At 36.8% G+C, this 18,098-nt stretch overlaps 1 protein-coding gene across 2 annotated transcripts; it reads right to left on the bottom strand.

Annotated features, from left to right (window-relative positions):
* Positions 1-6,604: 6,604 nt before the first annotated feature.
* LOC132564314 (sodium-dependent glucose transporter 1-like) lies at positions 6,605-17,642 on the bottom strand. 2 transcript variants are annotated; one of them, XM_060228980.1, is made up of 3 exons: positions 17,351-17,642; positions 13,857-14,142; positions 6,605-10,564 (listed from the first exon to the last, which is right to left on the bottom strand). In XM_060228980.1, exons 1-3 carry the CDS (start codon positions 17,471-17,473, stop codon positions 9,411-9,413), a joined length of 1,563 nt encoding a protein of 520 aa, XP_060084963.1. In that variant the 5' UTR covers positions 17,474-17,642; the 3' UTR covers positions 6,605-9,410. The 2 variants fall into 2 exon arrangements, with proteins under 2 accessions (XP_060084963.1, XP_060084964.1); XM_060228981.1 differs by lacking the exon at positions 17,351-17,642 and adding an exon at positions 14,474-14,513.
* Positions 17,643-18,098: the final 456 nt, after the last annotated feature.

Raw genomic sequence — 18,098 nt, 5'->3', positions numbered from 1 at the left:
TCTCCCCGAAGTCATGTCGGAGGAAGGGAACTTTGAATTTAGTACCAAGTGTACACTGGTCATAAAGGTAATCCAAAAGTCCGCCAAGGCATCTCGAGTTACTCCACCACCATCTTCTGCTGCTTCGTACTTACCATCTGGCATGATCATTTGGACAGAGATGATATCTTTTATCGGGTCAATATCTACAAATGCGCTGATAAGTTCCCTTAGTAAATGACCCCGATGAAGTTTGATTGAAACTTCTTTTGCCCTCAAAGGAACTTCTGTTGCCTCATCTGAGCTAGCTGGATCAGGGAGAAAACCTTCCTCTTCTCCCAGTGGAATTTCAGCTATTTCAATTGCCTGAGAGAGCAGATCATTTTGGGTGTCCTTGTGTCCACGATCTTCAGACACGGAAGTTTGGCTGCTAGATGCGACGACGTCGTTGTCTTTGATAGCTGTTGCCAAGTAAAATCTTAATATTGGCATTTTAGTTGTTTCATACATTTCGGATACAGTCATATTCTCATCGATTGGACTATCCGAGAAATCCCACAAATCAAATTCAAAGTTATTTTTTGGTCCTTTGGTGGACACGTCATTTGGAAAAAACAATATGGCCTCATTCATAATATCTCTTTTGCGCGCTGTTTTGGGAACCTCCAACTTTCGCGTGCCACCTCCTTTCTTTTTTTTACCTGAGTGCTACGCAAATGCGTCTTGTGTATCCAGCCAAGCTCTATTTGTCGCTTTGGCTTGGCGGCATGACGATTTCCGAAAGGACGATTAGGATTCCTCATCTCTTCTTCTGTAGTAGTTGTTTTGGAGCCAGTGTCCCTTCTCGTACCAGATGCCTGATCAAGTTTTTGTTGAAGAGTTTTTAGGAGAGTATTTTTTCTATTTTGAGGCTTTTGCTGTTTTTGTAGGTGAGATCTCAGCCTAAGCCTATCTCCGTGAAGTGGCAAGTAGTTGGTCAATTCCTCAACGCTCATTAAATTGACTAGATCTGGAGTGATCTGAAACATAAGACCATTAAAGATGTCTTATTGAAAGCTGATTGGTGTTGCAAAGACCCATATATTGGGCTATGATAGGTAAGTTGAATTATATACATACATGAATAAGAAAGGAACTCTTCGTCTTCGTTTTTGTAATTTTGATAAAAGGATAACGGTACGCATGGAAGCCGATTAGTGTCGACTATGTCACCAAAGATTTTATTTTGTTATCTCGTAAATAAGAACGAATATCCCTAAATAACGTCTTTAAATCGCTAATGACAACTGTAAGACCAACATATCATTGTGGCATTTTATCCTGTATCATCAATGCACTTAATTGCTTTAAATACCAGGTAATCAATAGTTATTCTGAAAAAAACGCCAATTGGCCTGAACGGTCTCCCGAGTTCATATTAACTTTCACTAAATGACCAGGTTTTTTTCGATTAAAGGGCATTGATTTCAACAGAAATTATGGAATAGTTCAGTTTTCATATCCGTCCCCCATCTTATTAATATAAGGATACCTACAGAGTTTTGGGACAATCGCTTCATCAATACTTGTGTTACTTTGATTACATTTTCGGGTCATCGATGGATACAGTCGACTTGCCATAGAAAATGTCAAATTGTCGTGCAAATTCATTGTGGGTAGTAAGTGGGGCAATGGCATGCGAGTTTTTATTAACTGCCTTAGTTGAATGATAACTGTCTGAATCTACTGGTTGGTGACCATTTTTTCTTTACTTAAAGGTCAACTTTAGTGGTTTGACATGTTGGGTAGAAGTCAGTGGTTAGCCTGAAACAGTAACATCGGTGAAAAATTTTACGCAAATCGGACCAAGAGTTTTCTCTTTTCAACGCCAAAATTTGTTGTTCACTCAGAAACTTGACTTTTGACCGTGTGACGTCATTAGAAGAACACCTAATGATAAAAAAATAGGTTATAATAACAGCTTCCCTGTGAATGATTTAACAAAAGACAAACTGTGTGCAAAACTTATTATATGATTATACCCCAGTTTTCAGCGAAAATACAAATTCCTTATTTTCTGTATATGTAACAGTATTACCTAGCTAATTGTGATACCATTTTGGTGGAGAAATGACATCATTGTGTATGTGACGTCACAATGGAAATCAAAGTTGACTTGATCAATCGGCATGCACTTCAGCCAAACATCGTTTCACGGCGTATCAACTGGGAACTCATTCAAGGTCATGCATGTAAGATTTCCCTATATCAAATGAACATCACCAGTACAATTTTGATTCCCAATAATAGATCATGTCCAATGATATTTACATCAATCGCTTGAGTAAGTATAGAATCAAACATTTTCTGGTCCTTCTCCTTAGCTCTTCAAAAGTTCATAATTAACATCATATAGGGATTCTTATAACCAAAAGCTTTCATTCATTGAAAATAATAAACAGCAAAAGTGCCAATTTACGTATTTACCACCTCCCTCTCTAACTATACTAATTTTTTTATTACAACTTTCCAAACGGTTTGTGATTTGTTTAGCTTCAAGTTTTGATGCAACATTTTGCTAAACCTTTATTGCATAGAACCCAATGTGCTTGTAATTATCATTTTCCTCTACGATATATTCATAGTTCAATGTACTTGTAACAGAAAGTGCATACTGTTATTCCTTCAAATGTATGTAAATCTCGTAATCTCAACAGCTGACGTTGCACGTTTAAATTTATCCTGACGAACACACCTAACAAGAATCATGAATCTTTAACTAATCAAATACAGATTTAAATGTTAATGAAATACATAATTCTAAGGTTGATGATCGCTTAACACTTTAATAATCTTTACCCATATATAATGTTGCTTACCTTCTCGTCCCGCATTTTCTCTGCCCCGGCCATGGATATCGACTCGAGAATTTCGTAAAAGTCTTCTTCGTTCATTGTTGTTTGTTCCGAAATACTGTCTCAACGATTGTCCGCGGTTTAAATACTCAAAATTCTGCATTATTATGTGTTTTTTCGCGTTATTACGAGTTTAAAATCTTCGTTATTTCGTGTTTTTTCGCGTTATTACGAGTTTTAAATCTACGTTATTACGTGTTTTTTCGCGTTATAACGAGTATTCAGTTTGCGTAATAACGCGTTTATTCGCATTATTACGTATTTATTCACGTTATAACGCATTTTTTCGCGTTATTACGTAAAAAAAACACGTTACTTCGAGTTTATTTACGTATTCACATGTTTATTTCGCGTTATTGCATGTTTCCACGTTTTAATTTTTCTGCTTTGACACCATTAGGCTTTCGTACTGAAGAACTAGGTAGAAACACTTATAAAGTTAAACACTGCCAGAGTGTCACCCTTGTCTGATTTACTGACACAGTTACCCCATATATCTCGGTACATTATATTGTATTACACTGATGTCAGAGTGTAACCCTTGTCTGATTTACTGACACAGTTTACCCTATACATCCCAGTACATTATATTGTATTACACTGATGTCAGAGTGTAACCCTTGTCTGATTTACTGACACAGTTACCCCTATATATCTCGGTACATTATATTGTATTACACTGATGTCAGAGTGTAACCCTTGTCTGATTTACTGACACAGTTACCCCATATATCTCGGTACATTATATTGTATTACACTGATGTCAGAGTGTAACCCTTGTCTGATATACTGACACAGTTACCCCTATATATCTCGGTACATTATATCTTATTACACCGATGTCAGAGTGTAACCCTTGTCATGAAAACATCATCAGATTTTTACAAGTCAAGATCATAGATCATATATAGGTATGAAAACATCATCAGAATTTATCAAGTCAATATGACAGATAAACAATGTAGATTTTTAATATTACCTTTATCTATTTACAAAATCTGCGCAACAAACCTTGAGCTGATAAAAATTGCTCTTGTAGGCCCGTATGTTAGCGCGCGAGGTGCCTTATTGTAGATGGAAACCGGAGTACCCGGGAAAACCCACGTAGTCAGCCATATCTTTTCAAGCTGTTACATGTCCGCGCGGGAGTCGAACCCCGGAAGGCTAGACGAAAGGCGAGTGTGTTACCACTGTGCCAACTAAATATATACTTTTGCACAGGTTTTTATATTCATGAAATGCAAATATTTTTTTGCAATACGTAACGGATTTATTAATTTAATATTCAATATATTGGAGGTTAAAGATTAAAAGGACTGAAAAAAAAATCGAAAATCGAAGTACACGGAAAGAACATCCCTACTTTGGTGTCATCGTCATTATGTTGATAAAGAATAATTCATAGTCATCTTCTTCCACTATTTAGAAAGATTACAATCATTATTACAATACGAGAGAAATATATTGCTGTAGTATTTAAGAAATAATATTTTTTAGTAAATTGGGCATCAAATGTATTAAGGTAAATGTGTAAATAGTTTTTAAGTCTCCGGTACAATGGATATTGAATTCAATATTGAATTAATCGTTTTAAATTGTAACGTCACACTCTAGTCTTCTACTGGTTGTGTTATAAGAATTTCTATTATATATAAACAGAATATTTCTCGACGTTATCAATATGAAGACCGTAAAACTTCCCCGTAATCAACCTGTATAAATGAAGTCTTAAAATTTGCCTTCTTTCTTGAACAGACTATTTTTTTAACCTTCTTACATACTAACCAATCAATACTGACTTTACAAACAGCGCCGGTATTTAGTTATACTAGGAGGAATGTTATAGAAATCTATCAATTAAATAAAAGATTGAGTATTTATGTTAAGTAATTTCAAGCTCAGAATATATTATGCGTTAAACTGAAGCTATTTGAATGTATGTTACGCAAACCTTTTGAAATCTTTTTCAGCTTTGCAGTCCGTGACTAATATACTTTTCCGATCTACAAAATTACTGATAGGTAGACTATATCACTGTTCTTTGTTGGCATTGTGCTTGAAAACTTGCACCAACATCTCACTGCATACTGATTTATACATTTCCATAATTTGAAATCATTCAAATCAGCTAGGTTTATATTGGCACATTGATATTCGTTGAGTCAGCCAGATAAACAGAGATGAGACGCAAGATTGCCACACTGAGAACAAGTTCAAACATTGGACCTGAAACCTATATATGGACCCAATATACCTACTTTTATAGACTATAAGTCGCTTACCATCCACTCAGTATTACCGTCACGCATCATTTATTTGATATTGCTGAATAAACATTCAGGTGAAATAAAATTTTGATATTTAATCGAACTGACAACGGACACTTAAGTTAAATACACCAGGTAATGCTATGTACCTTGTTTTACTACCAGGTAATGCTTAAAACAAACAGAGGTAACATTCACGGTGAAGGTTTTTACACTGTCATGTACGAGGACCGTATCAAAGATGTCATGTGACCGTGTACTAACAGAAAAAAATTCCCAAAGCTTTGTTGTTAAACCGATTGACCTAGGTGTCATAAATGAACTTTCATTTGTTTAATTTATTGCGCTCAAATAACATAATTCATAATCTACAATACTTTCTGTACTGTAATGTCTCGTGCTCAAATGAAACATCATCTGTCCGATTATCGGAGTCTCTTTCATACCTTCCAATACTTTCTGCACTGTAATATCTCGTGCTCAAATAACATATTAACTAATGAATGGAGCGTCCTTTGCACTGTAATAGTCGTCATTCCGTACCGGAACACGATCCGGAGATTACTTTGAATCTCTCCGAAAATATATGCTATGCAAAACACTTGTTTGTTATGGTGTCGCTAAGAATACATTGCATATGGAATGAGTACTATTGATAACTCAGACCACAGATACTTGTCACATATAAATATGACACATTGTTAACGGTTAAATGGTTTTGATATTTGGCTTGCTTTCAAAAGTACTTACTATAAGCAGGGGATTATTGGCTAACACACTCGCTTAGCTACTGTTATACAGATTACTCCAAGCCGTAAACTCTACTAATACTACTCACAATTCAAATCGGTACATTAAACAAGGTTCATGACAACTTATATGTGTCATGTTTTTTATGAGGATCACTAGCTTGATAAACAGATTATCACGCAAATTACAACTGCCGTCCCATTGTAAGTCTTCTAACCATGTATGGAATAAAAGACATTACACCAAAACATGATTTTTTTAAAATACGAACCCTACCATCCATGAAAAGTATTTTAAAGTTTCTTTCATGTCTGGGTATTAAGAAGATCTTTGAGCAAATCTGACCCGTTTCGACCCTGCCCACTGGCCCTTGGGGATCAGCCAGGATCAATATGTCCACATCATTAAACCTCATCTAACTCTTATAATTTCAACCAAGTTTGAACTTTTTCCAATAAAAAATAAACTATTTATGCTCACACACGTAATTTTACGAAATAAATAATTTTAAACTTTACCAACTCTACAGGGGAAATGCGAGATCCAGTGGTTATGAAATTTACAATTTTGGCCAAGCACCCGAAGGTTTTTCATCCATGACGAGTATTTAATTCTAACATACCTGGGTATTGAGGTACTGAGAAGAAGATATTTGAAGTTATGGAAAACAGGTATTTCATCTACATTTGGTAAACATCACCAAAACACAACACATACTGTACTACAATATTTATTTCTGTGAAACATTTAACACATCGCTGAGATAGAAATCGGGTTGTAAAACCAACTGAGTATGTTACGTTGCCTACCTCTTGATAGGTGTACATTCTCGTTCAATCATTTAGTATTTTATACACAAGTTCTGACTTATATTGCCGTAGTCAGGAAAGAAATGATTTCTGATAATACAAAAACAAGTCAAACAATATTTCTACTCTGCAGTTCCCAAAAGTCTTGAAAACCTTGTAAGTACTTTGATAGAAACGTTTAAATTATGAACGGCAAACTATCCGATTCTTAGCTATATAAACAAGTAATTTGTCTGATGGCAGAGAGGCGACTCCGTTCGAAAGCTGCATCGAGATAGGTTTACAGATACAAATGGTTTTTTTTTCGTTGACGACAAAGTCTTTATGAATGAACTTGCTGACACCGTTATAGATTTAGGGGATTTAGGAGTAAAGTCTACAGAAGACAAGTGTTTAAAACCATTCTTGTGTTGAAAATCCAGCAATAACACTTTTCATTTCTTTGTCTTTTGCACACTCCGATCGGATTAGATTACAAATCGAAGTTACGAATAATGTTTCCAATCAGTGCTGAGTGTTATTGTCTGCAGTCAGTACTGAGTGTTAATATTTACAGTCAGTACTGAGTGTTAATGTTTACAGTCAGTACTGAGTGTTAATGTTTAAAGTCAGTGTGGAGAATTAATGTTTACAGTCAGTGTGGAGTGATAATGTTTACAGTCAGTACTGAGTGTTAATGTTTACAGTCAATACTGAGTGTTAATGTTTACAGTCAGTACTGAGTGTTAATGTTCACAGTCAGTAGTGAGTGTTAATGTTCACAGTCAGTACTGAGTGTTAATGTTTACAGTCAGAGTGGAGAATTAATGTTTACAGTCAGTGTGGAGTGTTAATGTTGACAGTCAGTGTGGAGTGTTAATGTTTACAGTCAGTACTGAGTGATAATGTTTACTGTCAGTAGTGAGTGTTAATGTTCACAGTCAGTACTGAGTGTTAATGTTCACAGTCAGTAGTGAGTGTTAATGTTCACAGTCAGTACTGAGTGTTAATGTTTACAGTCAGAGTGGAGTGTAATGTTTACTGTCAGTGTGGAGTGTTAATGTTGACAGCCAGTGTGGAGTGTTAATGTTGACAGTCAGTACTGAGTGTTAATGTTTACAGTCAGTGTGGAGTGCAATGTTTACAGTCAATGTGGAGTGATAATGTTTACAGTCAGTGTGGAGTGTTAATGTTGACAGTCAGTGTGGAGTGTTAATGTTGACAGTCAGTACTGAGTGTTAATGTTTACAGTCAGTGTGGAGTGCAATGTTTACAGTCAATGTGGAGTGATAATGTTTACAGTCAGTGTGGAGTGTTAATGTTGACAGTCAGTACAAAGTGTTAATGTTGACAGTCAATGTTGCGTGTTGATTTTACAGTCCGTACCGAGTTGTTTACCACCAGTACTGAAGTTTTTCGTGATAGCGGGTATTTTATGGTTTGGTCCGATAGAAAGAGAGGTAAATTCCAGTTGATGATATAGTTACCACGTGATCTGAGGAAAAATATTTACCATAACTTGTAATTGCTACACCACTTAATATTTCATTTGACACCGAGTACGGAGCAAGGGAGACAACCTGTGTTAAGTATAATTTACACGAGAAGCTTTGCATCCCTGATGTAGTTTTAAGGTCAATAACGATACATTTCTATTGCTTGGTTGATTTAGAGGACAAAGAACTCACTTAAAATACAGACAGATCGACTGACCTGATCCCCTTTGGTAATAAAACAAGGTAGTTTACTGTACATTAGAGTTTCAATAGTATAATCATACCGACATCCAACAGACGAGAGCTGCTGAAATTCTTTACCTTTGATGTAGCATGTTGGTAACATTAAGAGGTTAATGATGCGATCAAATGCTTACTTAGACTGACAGGTTATGTTACATTCTTTTATCTTTAAAACTATTTTTAACCAATCAACATTTGTTGTAATAGGCTTCCGTAATGACTGGAATGCCCAAAGTTACGGACCACAATCCTACACCAGTTCAGACTTTCATTCAATAACATCGAATCCATAGCTGATAGCATCTAGATTGTGTGATATAAACTTTGATACCCTACCTCCAAATAGAGGTAAAACAATATAAAATACCATCTAGTACATATATCATCCTTCGTTGTTGCTATCCTAGCCGATGTTCCCTCTGTTATTACGTTTGGTTGTGGAATAAACATTGGCAGTCTTATAGACACAGTCAATAAGGGGGCAACTTCTGGACTATCGAAACCGAAATCTTTAGAAGTTTGAAAAAATTATAAAAAGACATATAAGCAGCTATCTTTGCAATTTGTCTCTCTAATGTCAGCGATTTGGAGATGGTCACAAATTCTATCAAACTTTTATGTATATTGGTTTGGGATTTTTGAAATCTCATCAAAAGCCGAACGAACTCCTTCAGGACAGAGTCATTTGCTTTATTCAAAATATTCATACTTAAACTTTCAAACATTTTTTAAAAACAACAGTTATGTTATAGATAGACTGAAGAAGATGACGGCTTATGAAGTGTACAAGGTTTTAAATAAGATAGCACCAGGTTTTATCAGTGTGGAGAAAAAAAATATGCGTTATATATTTCAGGCAACCAAACTCCATTGGCCTAATCCACAGGATATAGAAATATGTCGTTTTGCTTTGAAGCTTCCCTGGTGTGTACTGTCTTCTCCTCATTTTCCCCTATGTCTAATTAACCTTAATTAGCTTATGTGTCATTAGGGTTACAACTCAGCATCAGTCTGTTTACTGGTCACTGGTTGTCTTCTCCTGTGCTTGACGTATTGTGAGAGGATCACTGCTATAATGAAGAATATAATCAACACAATACTTTCTATAGTCAATACATAACAAAACCAGATTTTCCCCATACTTTCCATGATGGATGCCAGCATGAACAAATTGACAGAACAACTACCCATAGCTCCAACAAAGAACACGGACGATATTCTACCAGACACGCGAATGAAGGTCTGGTTTGTCCACGCTATCACTAAAGGAAAAATGGCCGATTTCGCGAATCCAAAGAGAGGCGCTGATAGCCAAATCCCTGCGGTTAAGTGAAATAAGGCGCTGAGTAAGAACAGCAATAGAGCTGTAAGTAACATAGTCACCTGTACACCTATATAGACAATACTGTTGATACATTTAGTAAATAACATACTAAGTGTGCCACCTACCACTACCATGATAAACAACAAGGACGTGATCACCGAACCCATGGACTTACTCCAGTGTAGGAACTCGACACAGAAAGACGACAAGTAAGTAGAAAAAGAAAAATCAATAGCATTACTCATGGCTGCTATGGTAACCATGACAACGAGGCCAAGCAACTGAAGTGACCTTGGTATCTGGAAGTCATACTTAGAAAGGTCATGGGTCACATTTTTATCTGTTTCTTCAGCGTATATTACTGTGACTTGGTTTGTGATGGCTTGTCCATTTAGACGGTCGGTCTCCTGCTTATTTAGAGAATACAGACCACTGTAGTTTCCTTGATTGTTCTTTGTCTGGTTACCAATGTTTTTTGTTTGTTTTTCAGTTATGTACAAAATTATAAAACACAGACAATGAAGAATACAAAAGACGGAGGAAATTGAGTAGGGGATGTAGATTCTGGACTCTTCATCTCCGCGAGTTGTACTGAAGCTGGAATTCTGTAGAAGAGATAAATTGGAATTTGGTACAGTGAGATTTAATGTTTTAATAGTCAGCCGTGGTACCGACGTGGTCATCTCCTCAGTCACATTTCTCACTAGGAACGGGGCAATAATGACAGGTGAGATGACACCACCGGCGTTAAATATCACATGTAGACCTACTAGGATAGCTTCACTTTTTGTTTTCCAAAGTCGGATGATTTCTGCGTTCCCAGCTACAACGACAAAACACAAAAGTCAATGTTTGTCATGGCATTAGGTATGATAACAACACGGTGAGTCTCGTTTACTTTTGTCTATTTTTAGATCATTCAAACCTTAAAATCATTCATCATCATCATCATCATCATCATCATCATCATCATCATCATCATCATCATCATCATATCATGACTCCCATCATCGCCATCTTTCTTCTGTCCCATCAAAACCCATCAACACACTCACGCTCATACTACACCATACACCATTTGTTGTGAGAGAGAGAGAGAGAGAGAGAGAGAGAGAGAGAGAGAGAGAGAGAGGGAGAGAGAGAGGGGGGGAGAGATATTCTTAACAGGTCAAACGGTCAGATATGAAAGAGAATATGAAATTTACTTTTTTTCACATTTAAGCTCACATGGCCCGTCCGTTAGTATATTAGCAGAATTGGGCGATTTAAAACAACGTAAGAAACCTGCTTACGATAATCAGGTAGTTAATTTACTGAAGGAGTTTCATGTAGACAATATTCAAACAGACGAAAAGTTTCAAAACCCCTTACCGCTTTGGCTTCTTAGTAAACTCATAATTAACTACAAAATCCTTAACTCTGCCAACAAAAAACTGAAGCCCAACAGGAGCCAAAGTTATATCCATGGCAACCATCGAAGACAATACAATGGTTTTGTTACCTACGATAGTGTTCGTTCTAAAACTTCCAACAACAGGTAGAGTAGGTCTAGGAGTTCTCTCCCCTGACAACAAAATAAACATATCCATCAGAATGTGGGACAATTGCTCTGTTTATTATAGCGAACTCATAACTATAGGGTTTGCGTTAAGATTGATAGATCAAGCCAAACCGAGCAGTCATCCTCAAAGATAGTCTCCCAGTACTTCATCTATAGACACCGGAAATACCTCGAGATCAGTCACGCTAGATTCGAATCTATGTATCCAACAACTAGATGAACAGGGTATCACGGTAACGAAAGAGTTGACAAACTGACAAAGAAAGTGCTTAATCATAAACGACATCAATGTAAAACTTACCAAGAAGATTATGCTTTGATAGAAAAACAAAATACTCAAAAATGGGACGGAATTGGGAGAGACCAGAGTTATTTAAACAACATGAGACAAATTATAGAAAAACAATTAGAAAGACAAAATTATACGGTCACAATAAATCAGATGACATAACTATCATAAGATTAAGATTAGGCAAAGCAAAATTGAAATAAAACATTGATATTATGATGTAACACAGATCACTGAATTGTGAGTTCTGCAATAATGTGGAAACAATCGATTATTTTACATGACACAGGAAGAAAAGGATCGTTTTAATGATGTTTATGTAAATTTGTTTGACTTGAAGTGGTCAAACATGAAGCATCACAAATTACTTTTAACGGCGAATACAGAATAAGAATAAATAAATACATTTCTTACACATTTATTTTGGTCGAGAAAGACATAATCCTACCCGATCCTGTCAATCGTCTAACCGATACAAATGTGTTCACGCTTGCGCACCCGTAACGTTATTGGACATCGGGGCTGCCATTATATATGTAACATGTTAGAAAGATGAAAATATAAACATGTGCGTTCTTTATAAACTGCAAGCTGCGGTAATATCACGGTCTATAGCTAAATAATTTCATATACACATGTAAACAATATTAAGACAGGTAGGCGACTAAATATAATAAAGCATTTCGTTTGAAGCGAACGTTTGAATGTCAGCCATATTGGATTATGATCCTTGGATTGACCCAGAAAAAGATGTCCCATAGGTGACAACGGTGGTTTTACGAAAAAAAAGGCGTGATAACGCCGGTACAGGGGTCTAGGGATAGTTTAAGACTATACAATTATTTCTAAGGCATTAGAAGGACTTCAAGATAACCCTAACACAAACCAAATCTAGACAGGCCCCCAAGCTCTTCCTTTCCGCTTCTAGACATGTTTCGACTGCTTGAGTTAGGATAGGGCACTATTAGGCACTGAAGCCGTGTACAAAGACTAGTATAATCAAACGATCACCGCTACAGACATTATCACTTCACCGAGGTCGATACAGGTCGCCCCCTCACGTCGCAAGGACACTGAATGAATGACTGGCGGAATTTTGACCAAATTTGGTCAGAAACATCATTTGGGGAAAGGGTCTTATTTGTATTTGTGCATATGGTGTGTCCCAGTCCACCTGGGCCTGAGGGGCGGAGCGCGAAAGGGGAAAATTTGGCAAGTCCTTTAAAATTCTACTCCTCCTATAGGAATGATTGGATTTTGCCCAAATTTGGTCTGAAGCATCTTTGGATGAACAGAAATCAATTTTGTATGAACGATGGGTCTCGGCCCCCTTGGGCAGGAGGGGAGGGACCAAATAGGGAAAATAGAGCAAATTCTTTTAAAGTCCCCGCCCGATAACCATATATACAGCATTGCTAGCATCAAGAGATAAACGCAACCATGATGTAAAATTGGCACCTCAAGGGACTTAGTTTCTGGGTAATATCTTTGAATCAGTTGAGATCCTCATCCCCAAACCATATATATAGAATTTCTTGGCATCAAGAAATAAACAAATTCTGTTCAATTCTGGGCCATATTTTGACATAGCTGAGATACCAAATCATTACCCATATAAACCTTTACAGGGCATAAAAAGAAAAAAACAGCAATGATATAAGAATTTACCCATTGGTCTTTCCTTATCAAAAGGGGTAAGTGATTGAGCTTTAACTTGGAATAATTGAAATACCCAACCTATAGGCATGTGTACTGTTGCTGGTTTTTAATATCCAGGTGAGCGATACAGGACCTATGGGCCCCTGGGTTTAAAGATAAAACATTAAATTTTATTTTTTCAGCAATATATGCCGCCAGTGTTGAAGAGGTCTGGGTTCAGCCAATGAACAATAAATTGTCCTCTTGTAGGAGGATTTGCATACTTAACTCACTTTCATTCCATTGACACAATTATGCTTATACATCACGTTTTAATTGAATAACAGTATTACACAACTTACACGCGTCGATGAGGCCGACGATCAAACTCACAGTCGTGACATTGATTACAGTATTACACAACTTACCCGCGTCGATGAGGCCGACGACCAAACCCACAGCCGTGATATTGATTACAGTAAATACACAACTTACCCGCGTCGATGAGGCCGACGACCAAACCCACAGCCGTGACATTGATTACAATATTACACAACTTACCTGCGTCGATGAGGCCGACGACCAAACCCACAGCCGTGACATTGATTACAGTATTACACAACTTACCTGCGTCGATGAGTCCGACGACCAAACCCATAGCTGTATGACAGGTCACCATGACGCTGTACTCTCTGCACCAAGGTATGAAAGCTATGATGACAGACAGACACAGAGAGCTGACTGCGAACAGAACACTTCCGGTACAGCGATGGTACAGGAAACCATTGGTTAGGGCTCCCAGTGTATACCCTATATACAAACTAGTCACTATCCACGACCCTTTGTCCAGTCCGACATTGCTAATAATCTGAAGGTCGAGGAATGCTGGGCCTATTTGGCCTTTTATACCTCCCTGTAAAAATTCATAAGGACATGAGTGTTATTATCATATAACTCAACATTTATTTTAACAAATAAAACTTTAAAAACATAATTCTGATGCTCTCTAGTACAAATTCACATTTCTTTTGACCAATTTAAATCTTTTTCAGGTCGCCCTCTGACGATTATTAGAAGGATGCAAGTTGCAGTTTATTTCATTCTTGTGTATCTCCGTTCTGTAAGTAGGTGTAAAAACGGTCTTTGATGCCTCATTGCACAATTCTAAAAAGCTACTAAATTTGGAATCGTTATATTTGCTCTCTTTTTTGTAGATATTTCTATATTTGTATGGTGCTATTTACCTCATAATGAGGCCCTAGCATCACTGATGATGGAAGGATGTAGCGGCTGTATGATGCAGTTTAATTAGTTACTGGACACTACTAGCATTGCTGACGAGTCCCAGGAGGGCAAAACAGCTGTATGATGAAGTTTAATTCGTTAATGGAAACTATCTTTGCTGACGAGTCCTAGGAGATCGAAACAGCTGTATGATGAAGTTTAATTCGTTAATGGAAACTATCTTTGCTGACGAGTCCTAGGAGATCGAAACAGCTGTATGATGAAGTTTAATTCGTTAATGGAAACTATCTTTGCTGACGAGTCCTAGGAGAACGAAACAGTTGTATGATGAAGTTTAATTCGTTAATGGAAACTATCTTTGCTGACGAGTCCTAGGAGATCGAAACAGTTGTATGATGCATTTTAATTCGTTACTAGACACTAGCATTGCTGACGAGTCCTAGGAGATCGAAACAGTTGTATGATGCATTTTAATTCGTTACTAGACACTAGCTTTGCTGACGAGTCCTAGGAGATCGAAACAGTTGTATGATGCATTTTGATTCGTTACTAGACACTAGCATTGCTGACGAGTCCTAAGAGGACGAAACAGTTGTATGATGAAGTTTAATTCGTTAATGGAAACTATCTTTGCTGACGAGTCCAAGGAAAACGAAACAGCTGTATGATGAAGTTTAATTCGTTAATGGAAACTATCTTTGCTGACGAGTCCTAGGAGATCGAAACAGTTGTATGATGCATTTTGATTCGTTAATGGAAACTATCTTTGCTGACGAGTCCTAGGAGAACGAAACAGTTGTATGATGAAGTTTAATTCGTTAATGGAAACTAGCTTTGCTGACGAGTCCTAGGAGATCGAAACAGTTGTATGATGCATTTTAATTCGTTACTAGACACTAGCATTGCTGACGAGTCCTAGGAGATCGAAACAGTTGTATGATGCATTTTAATTCGTTACTAGACACTAGCATTGCTGACGAGTCCTAAGAGGACGAAACAGTTGTATGATGCAGTTTAATTCGTTACTAGACACTAGCATTGCTGACGAGTCCTAAGAGGACGAAACAGCTGTATGATGACCAGCAGTAGGGCATGTTCGATGTTTTACTGTATGTTTGAAGAAAAAAGTTTGTTTAAAGAATCGTGATATGGGTATTTTTCTTTAAATATGATTTTCATGAAATCAAAATACAAACTGTTATCTTCGTACATTATATTTTTAAGAATTATATTTTTTCAGAATGTTGCAAAATGAATCACGTTTCACAAAGTTTTAACAGATGATATTTATTGAACGGTGTTATTACAACGGCCCTTTTAGTTATAAGGCCAGAACAACAGAACAACATTGAATACAATAATTCTAAAATGTGTGACACGAAATAGAGGCGGAGTTTTTAACTGTTCATATTTCAGCTAAAGTCATTTTCAATGTTATTAAATGACGGTCAAGTGCATCTGTGTAACACGCAGAAATGGCTTTTATCCAAGGTGTGAAGTAATACTGTAGTCAGTGACACTATACAACAGGCATGTCTTTTTAACAAAATAAGATACATTGTAAAATCTACAGCGAACTGATAACCATAGTTAGCCACCGTCCTTAAAACGTCCATGTACATCAACAGTTCGTTCAAATCTAAAACACATCAGACAGGCGTAGAAAAAAACTCTATAAAGCTGATTCACCTTGATCAGATCCGGGTGTATCTTATTTCTGATAAACGTGTTGAATTACCTGTGAAGTCTGTATGATAACATAGAGGTCTGTATTGTTGAACTACAGACCAGAACAATGTTATACAATAGCCTCAGGCTGTCGACCTTCTTCAAACAAATATAGGAGTTTTTTTTGCTAGTTTGGAGGCAAAATATAGAAGTTTTCCAAACGAAAATCGTTTCATTTTCACCATTCACAACCCAGGCAGAGAACTGCTGCATAGCTCATCGTCATCATCTGAAGGGACACCTAAAAGGTCAATATCCTGTTGTACTGCCTTGCAAGGTGCCCATACAGGTGATAAAGATATGCACTGAATCATTTTCTGGTGGCTGGTGATGCTGTTAAAGACCTAAGAATTATCTAACCTGTAAAATAAAGAAGCCAAAAGCAGTATCAAAGAAATATTTACAATCTCTTCATTTATCGGCGACAAATTTCCTGAAAGATATTGGAATATTTTTCAAAATAATAGGAAATATATGAGGTCTTTCAAAATATAGGTTTTTGAACCAAAATATAGGAAATATAGGGGTATATAGGAATCGGTTGACAGCTTGTAGTTTGTCAAGCTGTTGCTGGACCAGTGACCTCTCGTGGCTAATTTTTTAGATTGGTAGGTTATCTCCAACAACTGCACTTTCGACTGCACTCTGTCATATTTGATAAGTATCATTTTTTATAGTCTCGTGCCAATCTTAGTACAGCAATACTCAATTGGAGGCCATTTCATACAAACAATATGTTTACATAGATAACCTTTCAGCCTATATATATGTATTCTGTTATGTCATATCATTTCCTATAATCCTCATTATTCAACCTATATCTCTAATTCTGAAATATCATTGAACTTTTCCAACACAAACTTAAATATGTGTCATTCTTTTTTATATTACAGATCTTTAAACCACTGAAGGAATAAAATTGCCTTTGATGTTCATTATCAAATTTAATTTCACACAAAAGTCCAGATATTTTTTCCGTTATAAAAGCTATTTAAACCCACGTGACTAGTTTTAATTCGCTGAAGATTTTAAACATTCATAGCGGCTTTTTATTGTAATTAACTGCCATCTGTAAAACCTTTTAAAATTGGTCAATAATTTGTAAAAGAAGCTGAAACACAAAGCTATTCTTACGTATAGGCACTTACAATAACAGCGAAAATTCCGTACACGGCGAGAGACGTGGATACCTTGTGGCGATATAACTGGTCCTGTTTGAATCTAGAAATCACAGAGATACAGTTGTCGTCTCTATATCTTTTCTTCGACATGTTGATGTCACTGATGAGCTGAATAATACAGCTTTGACACGACAAAGTGTAGCTTCAACCTCAGAAAGCGTTGACCTCTCACGAACAATCTAAAATTATCCTATCACAGTGCCAGCACGTGGATTTTGTCCCGTATACCGACACTGCATTGCTATACACAAAGGGTATCGGCCAAACCAAACACACAAAAGCCCTAGATCGGCTATAATGTAAAATATAGTCAGGAGCTGAAGCACACACATACACGCACACACCGCGGTCTTATACAAGATTGCGTCTAATACACTAGTATATATCTAACACACAAGTGTTACACAGGAGCTGAAGCACACACATACACGCACACACCGCGGTCTTATACAAGAATACGTCTAATACACTAGTATATATCTAACACACACGTGTTACACTCTGTTGGATGTCGACTAAACATTACGTAAAATACGATATGTATGCTCACGTTTTCTGTTCATGCTTTCGATTTGGCCCTCATTATGTATATGTACACCTACACAAGATTTTGGCCATGATAATGTATATTCTATTCAAAATGGAACTGTAGTGTTCAAAGACATTTGAACATGGACAAACGTAATGAGAACATGACACACTGCCGCCTAGGACA

Source organism: Ylistrum balloti, unplaced genomic scaffold, assembly GCF_031769215.1.
Source record: "Ylistrum balloti isolate Yb309-2 unplaced genomic scaffold, AGI_CSIRO_Ybal_v1 Utg372164, whole genome shotgun sequence".
Taxonomy (NCBI): domain Eukaryota; kingdom Metazoa; phylum Mollusca; class Bivalvia; order Pectinida; family Pectinidae; genus Ylistrum; species Ylistrum balloti.
Note: the sequence above shows the minus strand (reverse complement) of the source record. Positions and strands in the feature narration are given on the sequence as shown.